An 18433-nucleotide genomic window follows, 5' to 3' on the forward strand; every position below is an offset into this window, starting at 1 on the left:
ACATTTCAAGATTCCCAGCAGCATTTAAAAGAATCTGTTTTTCACTGAAAAGCTGAAAGTATATATATTTCAGATGCCAGCTGTTGCACTTCCTACTGCAACAGGAAGAACTAGGTTCTGTTCACTGATGCAATTTTTTTAAACAGGAGACAAAAGAATACAGTAAACTGCATTTTCACTGTGATGTAAGAGTTTAAAGAAAAATTACTTTGAAAATTTTTCCCTAAACTATTCAGTTAACTACTCAGATTAAGTCAGAGGAGTCTTACTGACACACACCCTCAGCAATTCACATGATATACATAAAGGTGGAAGCAGGTAAACAGGTGAAGGAGATAGGTATGTTACCATAAAAATAAAAATTTATCTACTACTATATATATTGAGTACCCTAATTTTCTTAGGCCAGAAAACCTTAAATCAACTTACATTAAAAAATATGTAGAAAATTTATAAAATGATAAATACTAATCTCAAAAATCCTACACCAAAGCAAACAAAAAAAGAGCGACAAATAGCCCAAGAAGACTACCCCAGAATAAATCCTGTCAAACCAGTCTAGTCTCCTAATCTTTGACAAAACACAGACTGTAAATAGCTACAAAGACAGCTGGAGAGCTACAGACATCAACATGGAAGTAAATCTGAATGTGTGCTCAACATGAATCTATTCTTGATATTGATCTATTTGATTCAGCAACCTGGACAACAGGGTAGAAAATACACAAAGTGTAAAGAGGAAGTGGGAGAAGCTAGGAACTCTTAGCAGACAGAAATATAACTGATCTGAGCAGGCTATAGTAATACTTCAACAGAAATAAAAACTAAAACCCAGTAGTAAGCTAGGAAGGGGAAAAGTTCATAGATGCAAAAAATTATGGACAACTGACTAGAGGGGAATACTACCAAAAATATGAATGAAGTAGCAATGCTTCATAAAAATGAATATAAGCAAAAAATATGGAAGTACTTAAAAAGTGTAAAAAAACCTGAACACAGTCCAGAGGACAACTTAATGAACACAGTATTAATCTTGTCAGTGGAACAAATATATATTTCCAAATGCATTTAATTTTAATTAAACAAGCAGCAACCCATTAAGACAAATTCTATTTTAAACATGTAAGCAAAACAATAAGTCATTACCTGGGGTAAAGATCCAAATAGAACTGCCCTAGCATTTCTCCTGTTGATTTATCCTTTACTGTATAAAGAGTAACACTGTCATGCCAAACATGAGCACTTTCTATTTGCTCAAATTCAAGTCCCAGCAGCTTCTGGTAAATATTCAGTAAGCCTTCTGTAACAGCCTCAATTGGGAAGTACTCCTTCAGTTTTTCTTGATCTATGGAGTATTTCAGCTCTTCAGTTTTGCTCATATAATAATGAAGATCCCATGCATTGATTCTTCCATCATAGTCAAAGTTTCTTTCTTCACATTCCTTCTTCTTCAGATCTAGAATGAATTGTCTTTCTTCCTCAACCAAAGGCTTTAGCTTTTTACTCAAATCATCTGAAAGAAAGATTGGCTTGGAGTAAACTTCCATTTTCCTTATCCATTTCTATAAAGTGAACTCAATACTTCAAGCACGTACTCCAGAAGTGGGTGTTTCCCATTCATTCACCAACAACAAACAACATCTGTTTTCTTGTCCTAAGAAGTCTTAATTGCAGGCATGCTATAAATGATACAGTAGATTCCATGTAGGCCAAAGAGTGGTGTGAACAATTTACGTAAATTTAGACTTTTTCCAAGCCATCATAAACGTAAAGTAACACCAGATACTTATGCTTGAATCCTTTGATTTTATGTCATGTAATCTCAGTATTCCTCATACATTTCTTAGCAACAGCCAAAGACTACAACTATTGTTAATTACTGGAAGGAAGTGCAACACAAAATTCAATACTTCTAGCTAAAGTCCTATAAAACATCCAAGAGACCCAAGAATTCTTGCCTATAGGATGGCTGGTTTCTACACTAGCAAAGCTTCTGGATATTCAAGTCTATGATTCAAATTACTTCCAATATTCTTTCCATGGAAGCAGACATACTGAATATAAAATATTTAAGCTTACTGACACTTCCATACAGTACATTCTGTATTTATTCTCTTGTAAGTATTTCTGGTTTATCAGAAACTTTTTTCTTCATTAAGAATTCACAGTAATGTTCATTGTTGCTATGTACAGTGTAAAATTTAGGAATTGCCACTCCTGTTTCTACGAAGGCTGTAACACACTAAATGCATTTGCGTGCTTGAAATACTGTTTGCAGCTTGTACTGTGCTAAATTCAGAATATGTAATAGGAGAGAATGCTCTTCTTCCTCAATGTAAGATCAGCTTGTGAACGTTTGATTTAAAACGTGATTATATAGGAACAAAGTAGAGCAAAACACATTATCATGTTTTTAGCTGAGGATATATCAAAAGAACCAAATAAAAAGTGACAATTAATTTGATGCATGTTCTCCCTCTGTGAGAATTATCATGAAGCATGATACGCTAACTTATATGTGTCAACTTCAAAATTACAGTAATATAATGGACAAATAAAGTCTAAAATACTTCAAGTACACTTAAAAACCCTAACATTTAATAATAAATCAAACCCAAGTATTTGTTAATTGTCAAGTATACTGAAAATTGGTATTGTCAAATATGGATCTGATCCCATGAAGGAACATTTCAGGAGAAATGCAACAGAATTACAGGTTTAGAAAGAGGAGCATTTGAACCTCTTTATTGAAGCATAAACACAAACACCCCACTACCAGCAAACATACCTTATTTTTGTACTGATTTCTTTGGGAGGGCTTACTTATATAATATATCAATATACACTCCTAATTGGTGTTAGGACACAGTAATAAAGGAACACATAGTATTCAGTAGAGCTATTAGGAAGCAGAGATTAACTCTACATCCAAGAGGCCACTGACATCAACAGGATGACTCCTGTTCATATTTCATTCATAAACTGCTATGTTTAAAATGTTTAAGATATCTCTGTTTTCAGATCAAATTCCATTACAGGGCTTTTAAATTACAGACTTAATCCATCACTCCAGATATAATTTTTTAATTCTGCTCATGGAAGTTGCATCATCTCATACAGTAAGGTTTTGTCATATTTAATGCAGCTGTACCAGAAAAAGACACCAAGACTACAGATTCAAAAAAAAAAAAAAAAAAAAAAATTGGAAACAAAAAGCTGCAATTCTGATGCAGCCTCTTGAACTGATAAACTTGCTTAAGTTGCACATGTTACTCTGGTTCTAAATTAAGGTAACTGCATTTTGGGGCAGAGAAAGGTTTAATCACTTGCTTATACTAGCTGTCACAAAGCAGCTATTCTCAGAATTTGCCTTATGCTTCCTGATTTGGAACAACTTCATTTGTATAGCTATGATCTAAAATATATATATGCTAGAACAGAGGCAGCAGAGTTCCTTTTCTGGCTAAATGCCATGGGTGCTGTAACCCAGTTATGTATTTAAATTCATCTTGGCTGAGGAGACATGTTACTACATTAAATATACAAGTATCGCTTATAAATGTGAACAAACCTAAGAAGGTTGTTACGTTATCTGTGCTCTTGGCAGTGTTTACCTCCAGGACAAAGTTGGCATGTGTGTTATAACCAAGAAGCTCTGCTACTTTTGCCCTTAGTGGGAGCAACTGCTGCAGAATTTTTGTGTTCTCCTAAAAGAGAAAGTAGGCAAATTTGTAAAATGAAACCAGAAAACACATGTTAACAAAACAATTATCTCAATAATATCTGTAATTCTATAAAATGGAAAATATTTCAAACAAACACTTTCAGATTAAAATATAATATAACCTAAGTTTAGCTAGATTCTTGGAATGCTTCTTCTCAGTGTTTGCAAGTATCTGGTTTTCTAGTTGACCTCATTCATTACACTACTCATTGTAACAACTTATCTTTTTTAATTATCAAAATATACACCATTTTCTTTCAGGTTGTGAAGAGTTTAATTCCTTTATCAATCATTTACATGTGAAAGACAATAAGGAAATTTCTGGCAGCAGGCTTAATTGCTTGTTAGTGATGAAGACAGATTGCTAATTATTGCACCAACATTCAAAGCTGGTTTGCAAATTTTCCTCTTTTGCCACTCTAACAATAGCAGTCAGAGAAAGATCTGAAAGATCCAAAACAGAATTTGACCTATATGTGTTGAAGAATCCTCAAGAACCTGAAAACATAACTGAGTAAACCTCTAGTTCTGGAAAAGTGAGATTTGTCAGATTAAAAAAAAAAAAACAAAAAAACACACTAGATTAAAAGACTGTCATACAGTTTTATCATTAAATCTCTTCATGTGTGTTGACTTGAAAAGTGTTCAGTTCCTGATGCCATTTTATCTTATCTTGTTCTCATCACACTTCCAAGCATTTCAAGCACAAAATTTCAACTCTGCTATTGTTCTCTAATGCATGGTTGGTACAATTGTCTGAATGACATACCCTCTATCTTTCAATGCTTTTTTTTTATTTTGTACCTGTCTAGTTGTGCACATATGCAATCTGTTGATTTCACATTTAATCATCTGTGTTTATAATTAAAACCTGTACTTAAATAACCTCTCTCTATTCTGAAGAATCCCAAATGACTACAGAAGCCACAATAAGACATCCTTTTCTGGGAGAAAAGTGTCTGTAAGCAGACACTGTCTGCAGAACACTGTAGGGAAATCTCACAGAAGATCAAAATCCCACTTCTATTAACAGAACCACTTGAACATTAAGATACATACAAATAAGCACACAGAGACAGATTGTCAACTTCTAAGGTCTCAGAAGCATATCAGAATAAATTGGATGAAGGCATTGTTAAAGACCACGCTGATAAGTTTTGATTTCAAAATACTCTACAATGTGCAAATCTCAAACCTAACATTTGAATGTCTAGCTCCCATTTCAGCTCTGTCACTGCACTGTAGAACAGCCAGTACACAACATACCTCTTTGCATCTAGAGTTAAAGGCAGATTCCATTTTTCTCCTGGTTTCTGAAATGCAGCACTTCTTCATAACAGGAAAATAGTGGGGATACTTTAAGGTAATTTTATATTTGTCTTTCTCAGTCTTCTCTAAACTGTTAATAAAGTCATCAGGAAGGCCATCTATAGAACACAATTTAATGAACAATTTTTACCAAAATAATCTACTCCCCCCTGTTTTTGTGAGACTGTTGCATTTGTTTTGCTGCAATCTACTTTGACATCAGAAACTGCCACAGAAAGATACCTCTCTTTTTACGATTTGCTAAAACTTTTTCAAATTCCACCAAGCAAAGCAAAAGCTGGAAACACCTGAGAGCAAAAGAGAAATACACATAAGGCGACCAGATAAAAACTGAATAACATAAAAAAAAAATCTCTGTTACTAGAGCACATTTTATGTGATGCACTTCAGATAACGAATCCCCAAATTCTCTGTCACATGAAATCTCTAGCTTGGTTTATATTACTGAATTTGTTAAACTTTATGGCAGGACTAAAAAAGCTTTTCCAATAATTACACGGGTGATTGCTTGATGATAATTGAGAAAAGGAACAGAGTAAAGTTATGCTAAAGGAAGTAGGACCAACATTCTAACTTGATGCAAGGCAAAAACCTCAGGAAGCACAAATGTATGAAGACATCATGAATACCTGCAAAAGATAACTCTGAATTTATTCTGGAGAAGGACTAAAAAGGAAACAGAAAAGACTGGGAAAGAACAGAATTTCACTTGATCTAACCATCATGCATGGGGTAAAAATCAGTTACTCCAATAAAACTGGAAGGTTGAAAAAACAGAAATAAGCAAGCATCCTACTCACCAAGTTCTTCCTTAGAAAATACAAGAAATGTGTTTTCCTCATTCAGGTTTTTGTTGAAGTCTATACACAGCTCATTCAATTTTTTCTTCATTGTCTTTATTTCCTGTATTGGGTATAAACTGAACTTAGTGGAAAAACAAAGATCAAAGTTGGCAATTTTTATCCTCCACATGAATAACATTTCATTTTTTTTCAGCTAGGCTCTCTACTAACCAACAGTAAATACCAGGACTGAGCAAATAACACATTGCAGGTAGCATCATACTTCACACCCTGTCAGTCTTCCTTTTATGTTTCTTTCAGTCCTGAGCAATATTGTGACCAAAGGCTATCACTCCAACATTTTAAACTCAGCTTAGAGAGGACTGAAGAGATTAAACAGATTCACTAAACAGTTTCATGTGGTAACATTCAAATATTTTCTTTTATTTGAACAGCTAAATGACAATTTTATGTGTAAAAACATCCACTGAGATCAATGAGAACGAAGGGAGTAAAAAAGCATGTAACCCACTCAAAACCACTGTTTTGGAATTGTACAGATATGGTATGACAGAAAGAAGAGGCTGCTCTCACAAGACAAAGCCATTCCAAAACCTATTGTGAAACCCTGATAGTCATATTTCTTAAGCATTTTCTAATACATATCATAGCAAGTTTCTACATGTTATTGCCAAGTTCAAATAAACATAATAGTTACCAGTAAGAGAACATGCACCAAATAAAAAACTAAATGTAATTCAACTATTGTTCCCTAAAGAATTTCAAAATACCTTTAGAGGCATCAGTTATATGAAAATACACATTAAACTGTTTTCACTAGTAGAAGGATGTGGATGAAGATTGGTTATTTTCTACAAAGGGTTAAGTCTACTCAACAGTCAGATATAAAGGTCATAATATAGTCAAAAATATCACTCAGAATTTGAAGATATGTTGGCATCTGTAGAATCCCACAAGATAAGAGCTAGTGTGTATGTCTGAAATACCAGTAGCAGGGTGGCTGTGGCACCAAGGACTTTAGGTAACAGAATTGTTACCTAAAGAAGGACTGTTGGCAGTAACATGCTGTGAGAAAGAACAAGATGTGACTGGACAAGGGGCCATATGGAGGTAGGACAGCACTTTTCTGGGACAAAGGTCTTTGATCTACCTCCTGGAGATAAGCACAGCTCAGTACAGCACAAACAAAGAAATGAGGTGGAGAAGCAGGCATGGAATGTATGGGGGGAACAAGACCACCAAAGACCCCCAAAGCCCTCTGACCCATTTCCAAAACAGTATAAAGAGCAGACTGTGCATGACAACTAATTCACACAGAAAGCGCAAAACTTTTCTCCAGGGCAAGGAAAGCTTATCTATAAAACAGTACCCCCATCCGGGCCCAGGCTGTTCCCCCAGGACTCGGGCCACCTAGGCAGCTGGAGGCATGAATGGTGATCTTTCTCCCCTTCTTCTTTCTCTCTTCCTCTCTTCAATTAATTTATCTCTCTGTCTTTTCCCTCTCACTCTATCCCTTTTATCCAAAACCCACTCCCATATACTTATGCTAGGTCAAGGACTAACGTATCAATTTCCATACCAAGTATATAATTTACTAATAAAAAGCTCTGCAAGCTTTGCTTTGTAAGCTTTTGCTGACCCTCTGATTTTGTTGTTCCTTTCAACCACAAGCATCTGTATGAATCTTGGGTGCTCCCTTCCCATTAAGGGTGGGATGCCACAGCACCACAAATACTGAAAAATTTACTTCCTGATTGTCTGATAATTGCTTTCTAAGGCAGTTCTCCCTTAATGAAGAAAAATTCAAAGCAGGTTGTTTTCTCCTCTAACCTACTTTGATTTTTTTTCAGGTGAAATGCTAAAATTTTACACACATTTTACAACTTCAATTAACTGAAACTAGTGCAGCTGTGTGTTTGCAACAGTTATACATACATTTGAATAGAAGTGCAGACTCACTAGCAACATTTTTTGAGAGGTCTCTTCCCTAGGAATCTAATTTAGGCACTCTCTAAAATCATAATATATAATACAACCTTTTCAGCTATGCTTCTTTTAGTCTCAAGGCTACGAAGGTGATGCAGACCACCTCTATCTACTGTGTTTCATGGATGTCTGTCAGACTAGTTTAAAAACCTTCAAGTGATTGAAGTTTAATAGATGGATCTGGAAGTAAGAACAGTTAAGATTAGAGCAGTGATTCAGCAGATCCAAAAGCATGAAGTTCAAATATATCCTTAGTACAGCTAACTAACCACAAATTTATACCTTCAACAGTTTGTAACCTTTGCTTTATAAAAAATAGTCCATATTTACTTTCTGTACTTCTTTAGGAAGATGGAGTCCGTTTCTTCTCCCCACTTGAACAGATTTCTCTAGATATCGCTTTGTTTCAGGCTTTACATTTTCAACATCACAAGTCTGCTGAAATGACAGTATAGAATAATTGAATTTATTATACATTTTAAGAACCATACCAAGCATTAGAAGGGTTTCAACAGATTTGTTCTTGAGAATACTGTCATATTAAAAAAGTGAACATCCTAGATTTTAATGTTAAGAAGTCCCCCAAAACAATTACCTTACACAATAGTATTCTTATATTCATGTAGAATGCTTTTAAAATAATATTCTTTTACCAAGTGTCTCGGCACATTTACATGCTGTCCTAATGGCAAGTCCTTTCAGTTTACAGTACAGTGCACTTAAACTTCTTCTGTAGAGATAGCTTTCTTTTACATAGTTGAAGAAAATCAGTGCTATAATACTGTATCCTAAAAGTCTGAGGGATTGAAGAAAAACCCCAAAAGATTAGAAGTGTCACTTCAGAATATCAGATGGCATAAAATTTGAGCATATTTGTCTTCTCCAGAACCAAGCTATCAGTGACAAAAATAAAACAGTATCACAGAAAATTTTGAGTTGGAAGGGACCCACAAGGCCGATCATCTTGAATATACTACATACACGAAATTTTGGAACTCTCCAGAACTTTTAGAATTTTTGTGGTTGATGATTTTATATACCATTTCATACTTGTTTTGAAGAACCTTGCTAATTTATTCCATGAAGAAATCTTCAGACAGAATAAGAAACAAAACCTACTTAGAATTCCATGAACAAAACCTGAAGCAGCTCTTTACATCAGGCTCTCCTGAGGGCATGTGGGTGGAGAAGACTGGCAACATTCTTAAGCATGCCTCTACTAGTCAGTATGTGCATGTTAGGAGTTACAAAATTTAAAATTATAGTTTCACTACCAAATTCACCTTTATTCCAAGTTTCAAACCTCAAAATACAAGTTTTTCAAAAAACAAGGTATGGACCATATTCAACAACATAATTTTATGCAGAAATTTCCCCCCCCCCCCTTAATGTGTAGGGAAAAGAAAGTGACTACATTATTTTAATATTTTCTTGAATTAAATGTAAAAACCTCAATAATTTTCCTCCATCAACACCTCTTAAATTAAGCATTATTTAGAAGGAGTACTATTGTTAGTTAGAAAAGTCTAGTCCCCATTAAGGGGAGCTAAAACATTCTGCATGTCACTGAGGTCAGGCAGATTTGCTCATCTCTTAGTATGATGCTTTATAAATAACATGGAAGTATAAGGACCCTCATTCTCCTCACCCCAATTTAATCTGGCCCCCCTGAAGGATCATGAAAATGAATTAATTTACCTGAATTATTAAATTGCCAGTGAGGCCATGAAAAACCTGATTTAATCTGACTGTTTACTGCTTTTTTGAATTGGAAAAATAATTTCAGCTAAAATCTGAATTCTGTTTGTGGAAGTTCTTTTTTCATGTGTTCCTGGAGCCTGACTTTTAAACTGAGAGTTTCTAACAGGAGGAGGTGTTAGAAATTTAGCAAAAAATTAACAAGAACTTTATTATTTGGAAATAGGAATATTTGACCAGTCTGGCACTACTGGAAATTTCACGTTTGTTTGAGAGCAAAACTCTTACTACTTTAACAGTTATTAGGAGTGGATATATACTCAGAAGTTGCATCTCTGGCAAACTAATATTAAAACATGCTCGCATGCTGCAGTTAACAAAAATTTCTAAAAAACTTAAATGGAGACTTAAGCAAAAATTCTGTTATAAAGGTCAAAGACTGCTGCAAGGGAAAATGAAATAGGAAAACACCAAATGAGAAAAAAAAAATTAAGGGAGTAATAGTAGTGAATAACAGCAGTTTTCACTACCTGCTGTCAGATAGTCCTGTAAATGAAAAATAGATAGATACACAGATATGTTAGATTAGTCCTCAATGTATCTGTGCATTCTATAGTGGAGGGTGGGGAAAATCACAGTAGATAATACATACAAATCAAGTAATTTAATTACTAGCAACATACCAGAGGAAGAAAAAAAAAATCAACATAAAATACAGAAGGGAAAAAATCAACATAAGGCACTATCTGCCAACAAACAACAGAACATACTCAGAATGGGGTTATTATATACTTCCACAAATATGTTACAAGAATACAAAGCTAGAGGAGAACACTTGAAAACTTCCCTGGAAAACACAGCAAAAGAAGACAATGGTAATGGAAGGCAATTTAGTATGGTTCTAATTCTAATTCCCAGTCGAGTGTGCAAAAATCACAAATGGTGACTCAAAGAAATAGGGCTCCAGTATCTTATGAGCATTACAAGAATATTAAAAATCAGTGGAGTTGAGAGGAAAAATTCACATATAAAACATAGAAAAACATATATTTTTTTGTTATCACATTAGATAGCTTCCTCTCATTGTCCGTATATTGCACTTTTAATAAAATTATTACTAAACGTTACCAGACATATTGGAACAAAATAAAATATTCCTTCTGATATAACCAAATAATATAACCAAATGTTCTTTCTTTGAGCTACAAAATAAATAGTACAAACAAAGAATATGAGATACCTATAGGTGCTCAATTAAAAGTGAAGCTAAACAGAAACACAAAAAGGATAGAAACTGGTACAACACTAAATGCATCTTTTAACATAGTTTTATTTTGAGGCTGAAGAAACAGATGAAGAAGATGATACAATGTAATTGTCTATAACTAGATTATCAGAAGAGGTAGTTTCAGAGGTCAATCCCATTTATATGTTCTCATTAACCTACATAACTTAAAACAACTTTTAAATTTAAAATTCTCAACTTTTTCAATAAAGCAGAATTTTGGACACAAATTCAAAAACAGTATAAGATAATGTAAGTGCTGTATTGCCTCTTTTCTTCCCTCTTGGAACAAGCTCAGCCAATAGAAAACGGAAAAAAAAATTCCTAATAGGCTTCCCTCTTTTAGTTTAGATTACTTGTATCAGTTCTTCCAACGACTGACAAAAGGCAAAGCTATTGCAATGGAGAGAGAAGGATATACAGATCTAGATACGAGAGGCAAAGAGTAAGAACAGCATGATACACTGTTTTCTGTTGTATAGCAGTGTCCCACTGGAAAGATTTGAGTGGTACAGATACAGAGGAAACAAAGTTATTTTGAAAAGCATTGTGTATACCAAATAATTTCAGATAAATTTAGATACATGTCACTTATGCAGACACACTGTTATTTACCTGTAAATAAACAATCTTCTGAAACACGTCTTCTCTCATGCTCATCTCCACATCAAAACTTGACAGTTTTTTGTCAGCTTCTGTACTTGCTAAGCGTATCTCTTTGTCAGGGGAGACATGCTGGGGGAAATCCAACATGCTTCTTTCCACTGTTTAAATAAGAGGCAATGAACAGAAGGATGCTTTAAGGATAAGGAGCTTTCCCTCTTCTGCCATTTATAATAGATATGAGAAAAAAGTATCCAAAGCAACCTGACACATATAGCAAATAAAGTGATTACATGTAATATAAAATTGAATCGGTGAAAGGACAAAACCACACACCATTGTAAGAAATAATTATTTTACAGAAGATTTCTAAACCCCAAGCCTAATTATCTCATCATCTTCTACAAAATCAGCTGAATGGTATATAAATACATTAGAAATGCATCACCTTCCAAAAGTCATGTAAGTGAAGACTGACGTTTCATAGCTGGCACAGATGCTTCCATGTTAGCATTTAAAGTGAGAAGCTCTGAATCTTTCAAATATGCCCATCTGTCCTGAAGTTATTTTTACATTGTTACGAGAACAGTGTCAAATCCCCATGTACTGCACTCTTCTGTGTTTAAGGAGAAACAACACGGCAAACAGGGAAGATGCTGTCTGTGCATTCTGAACTTCTAGAGATTGGAAGCTGAGTAATACTACTTTTTTAGAATATACTTTTGAGATTAAGTAAATCTTTGCTATTAAAGGAATATTACCTCTTACAATGACATTGAATAGAAATCCTAAAATATAAATGATTTTGCTTAATTAAAAATCAAATTACAATGTCTCTACTATCTACCTTTCCAAAAGTGTATTTTAGAGTAACAACATACTAGGCTGATTTAAAGCTTTGCAATTTTATATGATGTGCAGTCATTTTATCAAGCTCCGAGACAGATTCAGAAATGCAACCATGGGCATGTGATTATTCTTGAAGTCCATAGGAAACTTGCCCCTTCACCTCCTGCCCTTATGCAAAGATGTTTCAAAATTATAAACTGAGTTTTAGCAACTTCCAAGTGTAATTTAAGGTCTATTGTCATCTCTGTCTCTTTGGATAATGAGTTGTAGTTACTGGGGTAGGTCTTTATGTGAAAGGGACACATAGGCCTTAAATTCCAAGTTTCTTATGGAAATTTTGAGGTGGTAATACATCCCTCTCATAAGCCATGGGCTGTTTCATAGCAGGTCATGCTAATTTCACATACAGCTTTGAAGATTAGCATTAAAAGCTTAAATGTGACCCACTATTGCAATCGTATGTAGTGAAAAATGTACATCTTCCATCAAGTCTTGGTGGCTGTGCTGAAAAGCTGATCACCACTGTTTTCTGAGTCAAACACAGATTTTCCTTCTGTAAATCTTTGTGGTGAAAAGATTTACAAAAGTTATACCAAATTGATATATTGGTACAACTAAAACTGAAGCTGGCAGCAGGCTTTTTGAATTAAGATTACTGTCTTTCTGAGTATTTCAGAATAAATTCCAGCCAATTCACTGGATGTGCAATTTAAAGTAATGTGAAATCCAGACTAATATTACAGTATAATCATTTAAGATGCCAGCTGTGCTTTTTTGCTAGTCAAACATTTTGGTCCAAGCCAAGCTGGCTGTTTTATAAATAACGCAGCCACCATATGAAAGGTATTTCTCAACAAAGGCACCCAATATGCAGTTTGTATTTTACCTGTCTCCTCTGACAATTATTAACAAATTAACTGAATGACTCGTGTTTGACCATTAAACCCCACCCACATATTGGTATGGCTTGATAATTCATTCAGAGCAATCTAGATGTGACTGCATGACCAATCTCTCCCCAGATTCTTCAAGACTTCACAGGCCACAATTTAAATGTGAGCAAGTAAAGAAGTCGTCTTCCAATAGCACATTCAAAACTTCCTCATCATCACATTTTCTTCCCTAGCAGTTTATCAACGTTTCCATTACTCCATTTAACTTGCTTGTGTCAGATTCTGCAGTGTCTGAAAGAACACTGCTTACTACGTGTAATGCACTATGCATATCACAGATGCTGCAGCCTACACTGCTGCAGTGTCCGCTGGCAGCTGCACACAGTTGGAAATGTAACTGCATGGAGCTTCACATGCAAAACCAAAAAAGGTGACTAATGCAGGTCTCTGGGAGGTCCTGAAAGATTATGGACTCTTGAGAGGCCTATACACATTCCACACAAGAAGAGCAGGGATCGAAATTGGAATCAACAACCAAGTATTTTTTCTCAGTGTTTCCTTATGTGCAGATGGAATGCCTTATGCAAATAAATACAGAAAACACACACTAACCTGCATATTCCACTTCTATATCTGCCAAAGCCCGTACGGTATTTTCATGTGTTACTTCTCCAATTTCAAGCATCCCGATGCTGTCATATACATGTTTTGTCCTCCTAATAAGTTCTTCTGTTCTTGTTCTAATTTCCTCTGGTGACAGGTCCCATCTCAAAAGGTTTCGTCCTGATGCTATATATGAAGAAGCCTTGAGCTGGCTAGTAATTTCTGCTCCTAATGTCATTCTCAACACAAGCCGTGGCCCAATGGACCTGAAAGTATCAAAATGATTTTTACATAGCAAGATTCCAGTTCAAGAGATTGTCTATAGTAAACATTAAAAAACCAGCATCAGAATATTTTTAGAAGAAGGAACACAGTCCTTTTTAGAGCTGTTATCTTTATCAATTAAGTCTAATTTTTAAATAAATCTGTCTTCTACCTTTTTCATTTAGAGTAGGACTAAGTGCAAACAGGGACAAAAAAATTGGTATTGATAAAACCATACAGATTAAATTATGACTCAACCTTCTAAGGAAAACAGCATTGCAGTTACTGGAACTCTACAGAAATACACAGTACTAACATTTTTGAAGTAAGGAATAAAACTCACATAGTGATTTGTAGATGACAAACAACAAGAACTGCAAAGTTGCACAAAATAACACTTAAGCATCACTTGATTGTATCCATAATAGCAAATAATTTTATATTTATACAGGATGTCTGCCACAAGATCAGTATGGGAGGAAACCTTCTAGTTGTTACTCATTTGCAAATTTATTCCTTCAGTTGTGCTGGATTTTAAATAGGCAGTTTCACTCTTTTACCAGAAGAGGTACATTCCTTTACTATGATTTATGTATTTATAATCTATCAACTGTATTTCAGCTTCTTTAAAATTAAGCTTGCATTCAAGTAGTCAAACTTGCTGCAGTGTTTCCTATCATAGGAGGATCCCTGGCTGCCAGAGACTTACTATTTGTCCTCCTATTTCAGCCATATAATTAAAAAAACAAAAATCGTATGTTGTTATGGTAGTAATGACAACTTAAAATTTTCAACAATAACTAAAGAAATACACAGAAATCTTGCTAATATAGGGATGTTTACTTCACACTGTTTTACATAAAGTAACCTTTTCTCTTAACACTAGCCATTGTACCTGTACTGATTTTATTGTAAAATCTGTCTGGTATGTGCAAAAGTGCACAGAGAGGTTTGGGCCTACAATGCTGGCAGCATGCATAAAAGACAGCCAATTTTAGCCTGAAGGAATAACAAAGCAGAAGGGTGAAATGCCAACAAACTGAAAAGGGCTGCACGCATGTCTTTCTTTTGAAGGAAGGCAAACCTTTTTGTCAAAAGTCTTCCAATTCTATAATAGAATTTCTCCAGAAATAGCCTAATCAAAATTATTTGATGCAAGACAAAAACAAAATACAACATTTCTACCTAGCTTTATGTTGAAACTTTATTTTCCTTATTACCACAGATTCTTCAGATCTTTCCATTTCAATGCAGGTAAGTTGTTTACTTTTCCCTTTAGTGGCCTACAGAAACATCTGTGTCCAGAATATTGACCATTTCACTTTGAAAATGAGGTGTGAATAAAGAACATTTGCTCCACCTCTGTTCTTTTTCTCTGATATCAATTGAGTTCTAGTGCTAGGGCTTTAGTCAGTTCTCCACTGGACTACTGAAACTTTGAATTTCAGACAGAAGTTTAGGATTAATGAAGCTGCTATCACAAAAGCAAAAGCTTAAGTAATAACATTCTTGGAATGCATTAGTTTCCCATCCCCAAAATCTACTGAAGTCTACCCTGAATCTACAAATCCATTAAACAACAGTACTTCATTAAGTCACAAACAGATTCTCAGTGGACTGCCCTATATCTAGTTTTTCACACATTGCTAGCACAGGTCTGGTAAAACCTCTTGGGAGGTAAAGGGAAGCTCCTCAGAAATAGGTTCACAGCTCTGAACTCTACCCCACAGCACCCACACCCAAGAAGATAAGAAAGACTACATAATGTTTCAAACTGAAGTCAAAATAAATGTAAATTGGAGTCAAAGGAAAACAACAGCCTGAGCAACAAAAGGTATGCTGAAGTGAAGGATACTACGCAGATATTCTTTTTAAAGAGAACCTATTGCTTTCAGTCTTTCAGTGTCCTCACCTAGAAATTTAGACAATACAGCCCTGCCTCTGACCGATTGCATACCATCTGAAACAAACACTAAAACAGTCACAACACCATCATATTACATCAATTTCAGCCTGTGCAACAAGATTTATTTATAATTAAAGTTGGACAGAGTTCATGAACTGGAATGTAGGGTCTCAGATTACCAGAGAATACTATTTTTAAATACTAAGAAAGATGCCACCTGATTTTCTTAGTATATTGGTTAGTTTAATTAAGATATATATCTATAAATTTGAGAGCTGCATAAATTATTGGCATAAATATCAGGAACTTGTTGACTACCTGTTAGAAACACGAAAACACAGAACTGCGCAGTTTTGAAATGCTGATACCTTGTTTGCTTCTGTTGGTAAGAAGACGCAGTCATTTATGTAGACCAAAAAAGACAGTACAAATCAGAATGTTTTTCTAGTTGACCAAATGAGATGCTAGGCCTTCAAAAACTGTTACATAACATTTCATGTAAAATCAGTTGCTACACATAATTCTCCAAATAATCATTTACAGATGTGTTGCGACCTTGCTACCAGTCACTCAGACTGCACTAAGAAACAAACTGACATCAGCTTAATAGAAAACTGTGCAAGTAAATATATATGCACACGTGAAATCTTGGCCATTTCTTTCATGGCTTAGTGTTTTGAATTATTTATCTATATCTATAAATAAATAAATTCCCAAAACTCCATGTATCAGACTGCAATATTTTAATAACTTTGCTCAAAAAGAAAACAAAGAAACAATGCCAAGACCAAAAATTGTAAATAGACTGTAAAGAAAAATAAAAGAAGAGTATAACTAAAATAATATGAAGCTCAAAAATACTCTGCAGTTACATTTGACATGCTATTAGAGAAAAAATATTAAATTTTACCAATTTTATCATTGAGGGAACCTTTAACTTCCCAGATATATAACTGGAATATAAGTTCTATTAATAATTCTAAGAACCAGATGCAACAGCAAAGAGTTTTCTTCAAACACTGAACCAAGCAGGTACAAATATTATTTTAGGCTTGCTTTTGGTAAATAGCACCAACTTTACAGAATAGCCATACACTGCTTGCACTGAGCAATCAGAAGTTGATGCAGTTTAAATTAGATGAAAGGATGTTGCCTTGCATAGGCTGTTGCTAATGCTTGAACAGTTTGGTTCAAACTGTTTCAGCTCACACATTCAGCTTTCTCTGGCATAGTGCAGAACATTAGAGGAATCTGAACAAGCCTGGGTTAAGCATAAGGCTCACATCCAGCAACAGTATTGCCTTAAGACATTTCTGTCAGTGCTGCTCCCTCCGTTGCTCATTTCTGGCCCTGTACCTCACTCCATCAATGGCATCAGCACAACTGTTGCTAGAGTCGTACTTAGAAAATATTCAGGACAGCATATAGGTGAAAAATAAAGTGGACCAAAACCATACAGGGGTGACAGCTTTTTACCAGGTAATCAGTCTCATGACCCTTTTCATGAGTGACTTCAAAACAGCTGTGTTAGCCCAAACAAAGTGTCAGTAAAGTAAAAAGTGTCAGTAGCAACCTAAACTTTCACTACTGCCAGAAACATATATGAAAGCATAAATTTAGTCTAGCAAAGAGAGTCTCAAGATAATTGCTGTCATTAAGCATACCATTTAAATGTCCTAAAATAAAAAGAGCTCTTGATGCTAAGAGGCAATACAGGCATAAGAACCAATTAGAATAAATTGGTCAGGAAATACATGAAAGCTAAAATTGCAACAGACATTTGTAAGCATCAGGGCAGTGAGACTCTGAAATAGATGACCAGTAAGTCCCAGCAAGTAAAAACATCTCTATTTATAACATGGTGCTTGACCGGCTTACAAAATGTATTAGGTTACTTGCTTACCTAAGGTAGCATGGGACTAGATTTCATCACCCCAAATGCCCTTCCAGACCCTGCATTTGTGCGTGGTCCTTCAAAATTAACATAACTTTATTTATATTGCATTTTTATAGTAAATATCTAACTGGCCTCTATTGGCAACTTGCACTGGCTTTTTTCTGGGGTGAGTCCTATGTCATCTAATAATGTCAGTGGAATGACATACAGGGCAGACTGAAATATGTTATGCATTTGTGCAGTGCTTCGTCCATTTAGGAGAACATCAGGAGGAAAGGCACACAAGGTTTCATTTCGACTTTCAGTTATAACAGAGATTATTACAGATGCAGCTGTTTTCACAAATTATGATAAAAACATAATTTGCGAAACCAGCTAATCTGCCAATCTCAAAAGCAGTAAGAATGGTATTTTCTACCAAAAGCAGTAAGAATGGTATTTTAAGTGTTGAATTACTTAAAAACTTAATACTTATTTCTAAAAAAGGATTTTAAAGAATAAAGCAAAGCTTCTAAGTTGCAGATTGCAATAATTGCAGAATGCCAGGTAATTTCTTTCACCAATAAATCCACAATTTGATTACTTGCTGCTTC

The 18433-nt window shown here is 34.9% G+C and overlaps 1 protein-coding gene across 6 annotated transcripts in view; it reads right to left on the bottom strand.

Moving 5' to 3' along the window:
* NLN (neurolysin) overlaps positions 1 to 18433 on the bottom strand; it is a 48392-nt gene that overhangs the window by 22332 nt on the left and 7627 nt on the right. For 5 of the 6 annotated variants that reach the window (XM_054003699.1, XM_054003698.1, XM_054003703.1 and 2 more), the window contains exons 2-8: positions 13783 to 14039; positions 11441 to 11589; positions 8173 to 8280; positions 5854 to 5956; positions 4991 to 5151; positions 3572 to 3707; positions 1147 to 1513 (exon numbers count right to left, since the gene is read on the bottom strand). In XM_054003699.1, coding sequence (XP_053859674.1) covers positions 1147 to 1513; positions 3572 to 3707; positions 4991 to 5151; positions 5854 to 5956; positions 8173 to 8280; positions 11441 to 11589; positions 13783 to 14011 — 1253 coding nt within the window. In that variant the 5' untranslated portion in view covers positions 14012 to 14039. The remainder of the gene's footprint in view (positions 1 to 1146; positions 1514 to 3571; positions 3708 to 4990; positions 5152 to 5853; positions 5957 to 8172; positions 8281 to 11440; positions 11590 to 13782; positions 14040 to 18433) is intronic. The other variant, XM_054003700.1, reaches the window with a different exon arrangement.

This window comes from Vidua macroura, chromosome Z (assembly GCF_024509145.1).
Source record: "Vidua macroura isolate BioBank_ID:100142 chromosome Z, ASM2450914v1, whole genome shotgun sequence".
In the NCBI taxonomy this organism is placed as follows: domain Eukaryota; kingdom Metazoa; phylum Chordata; class Aves; order Passeriformes; family Viduidae; genus Vidua; species Vidua macroura.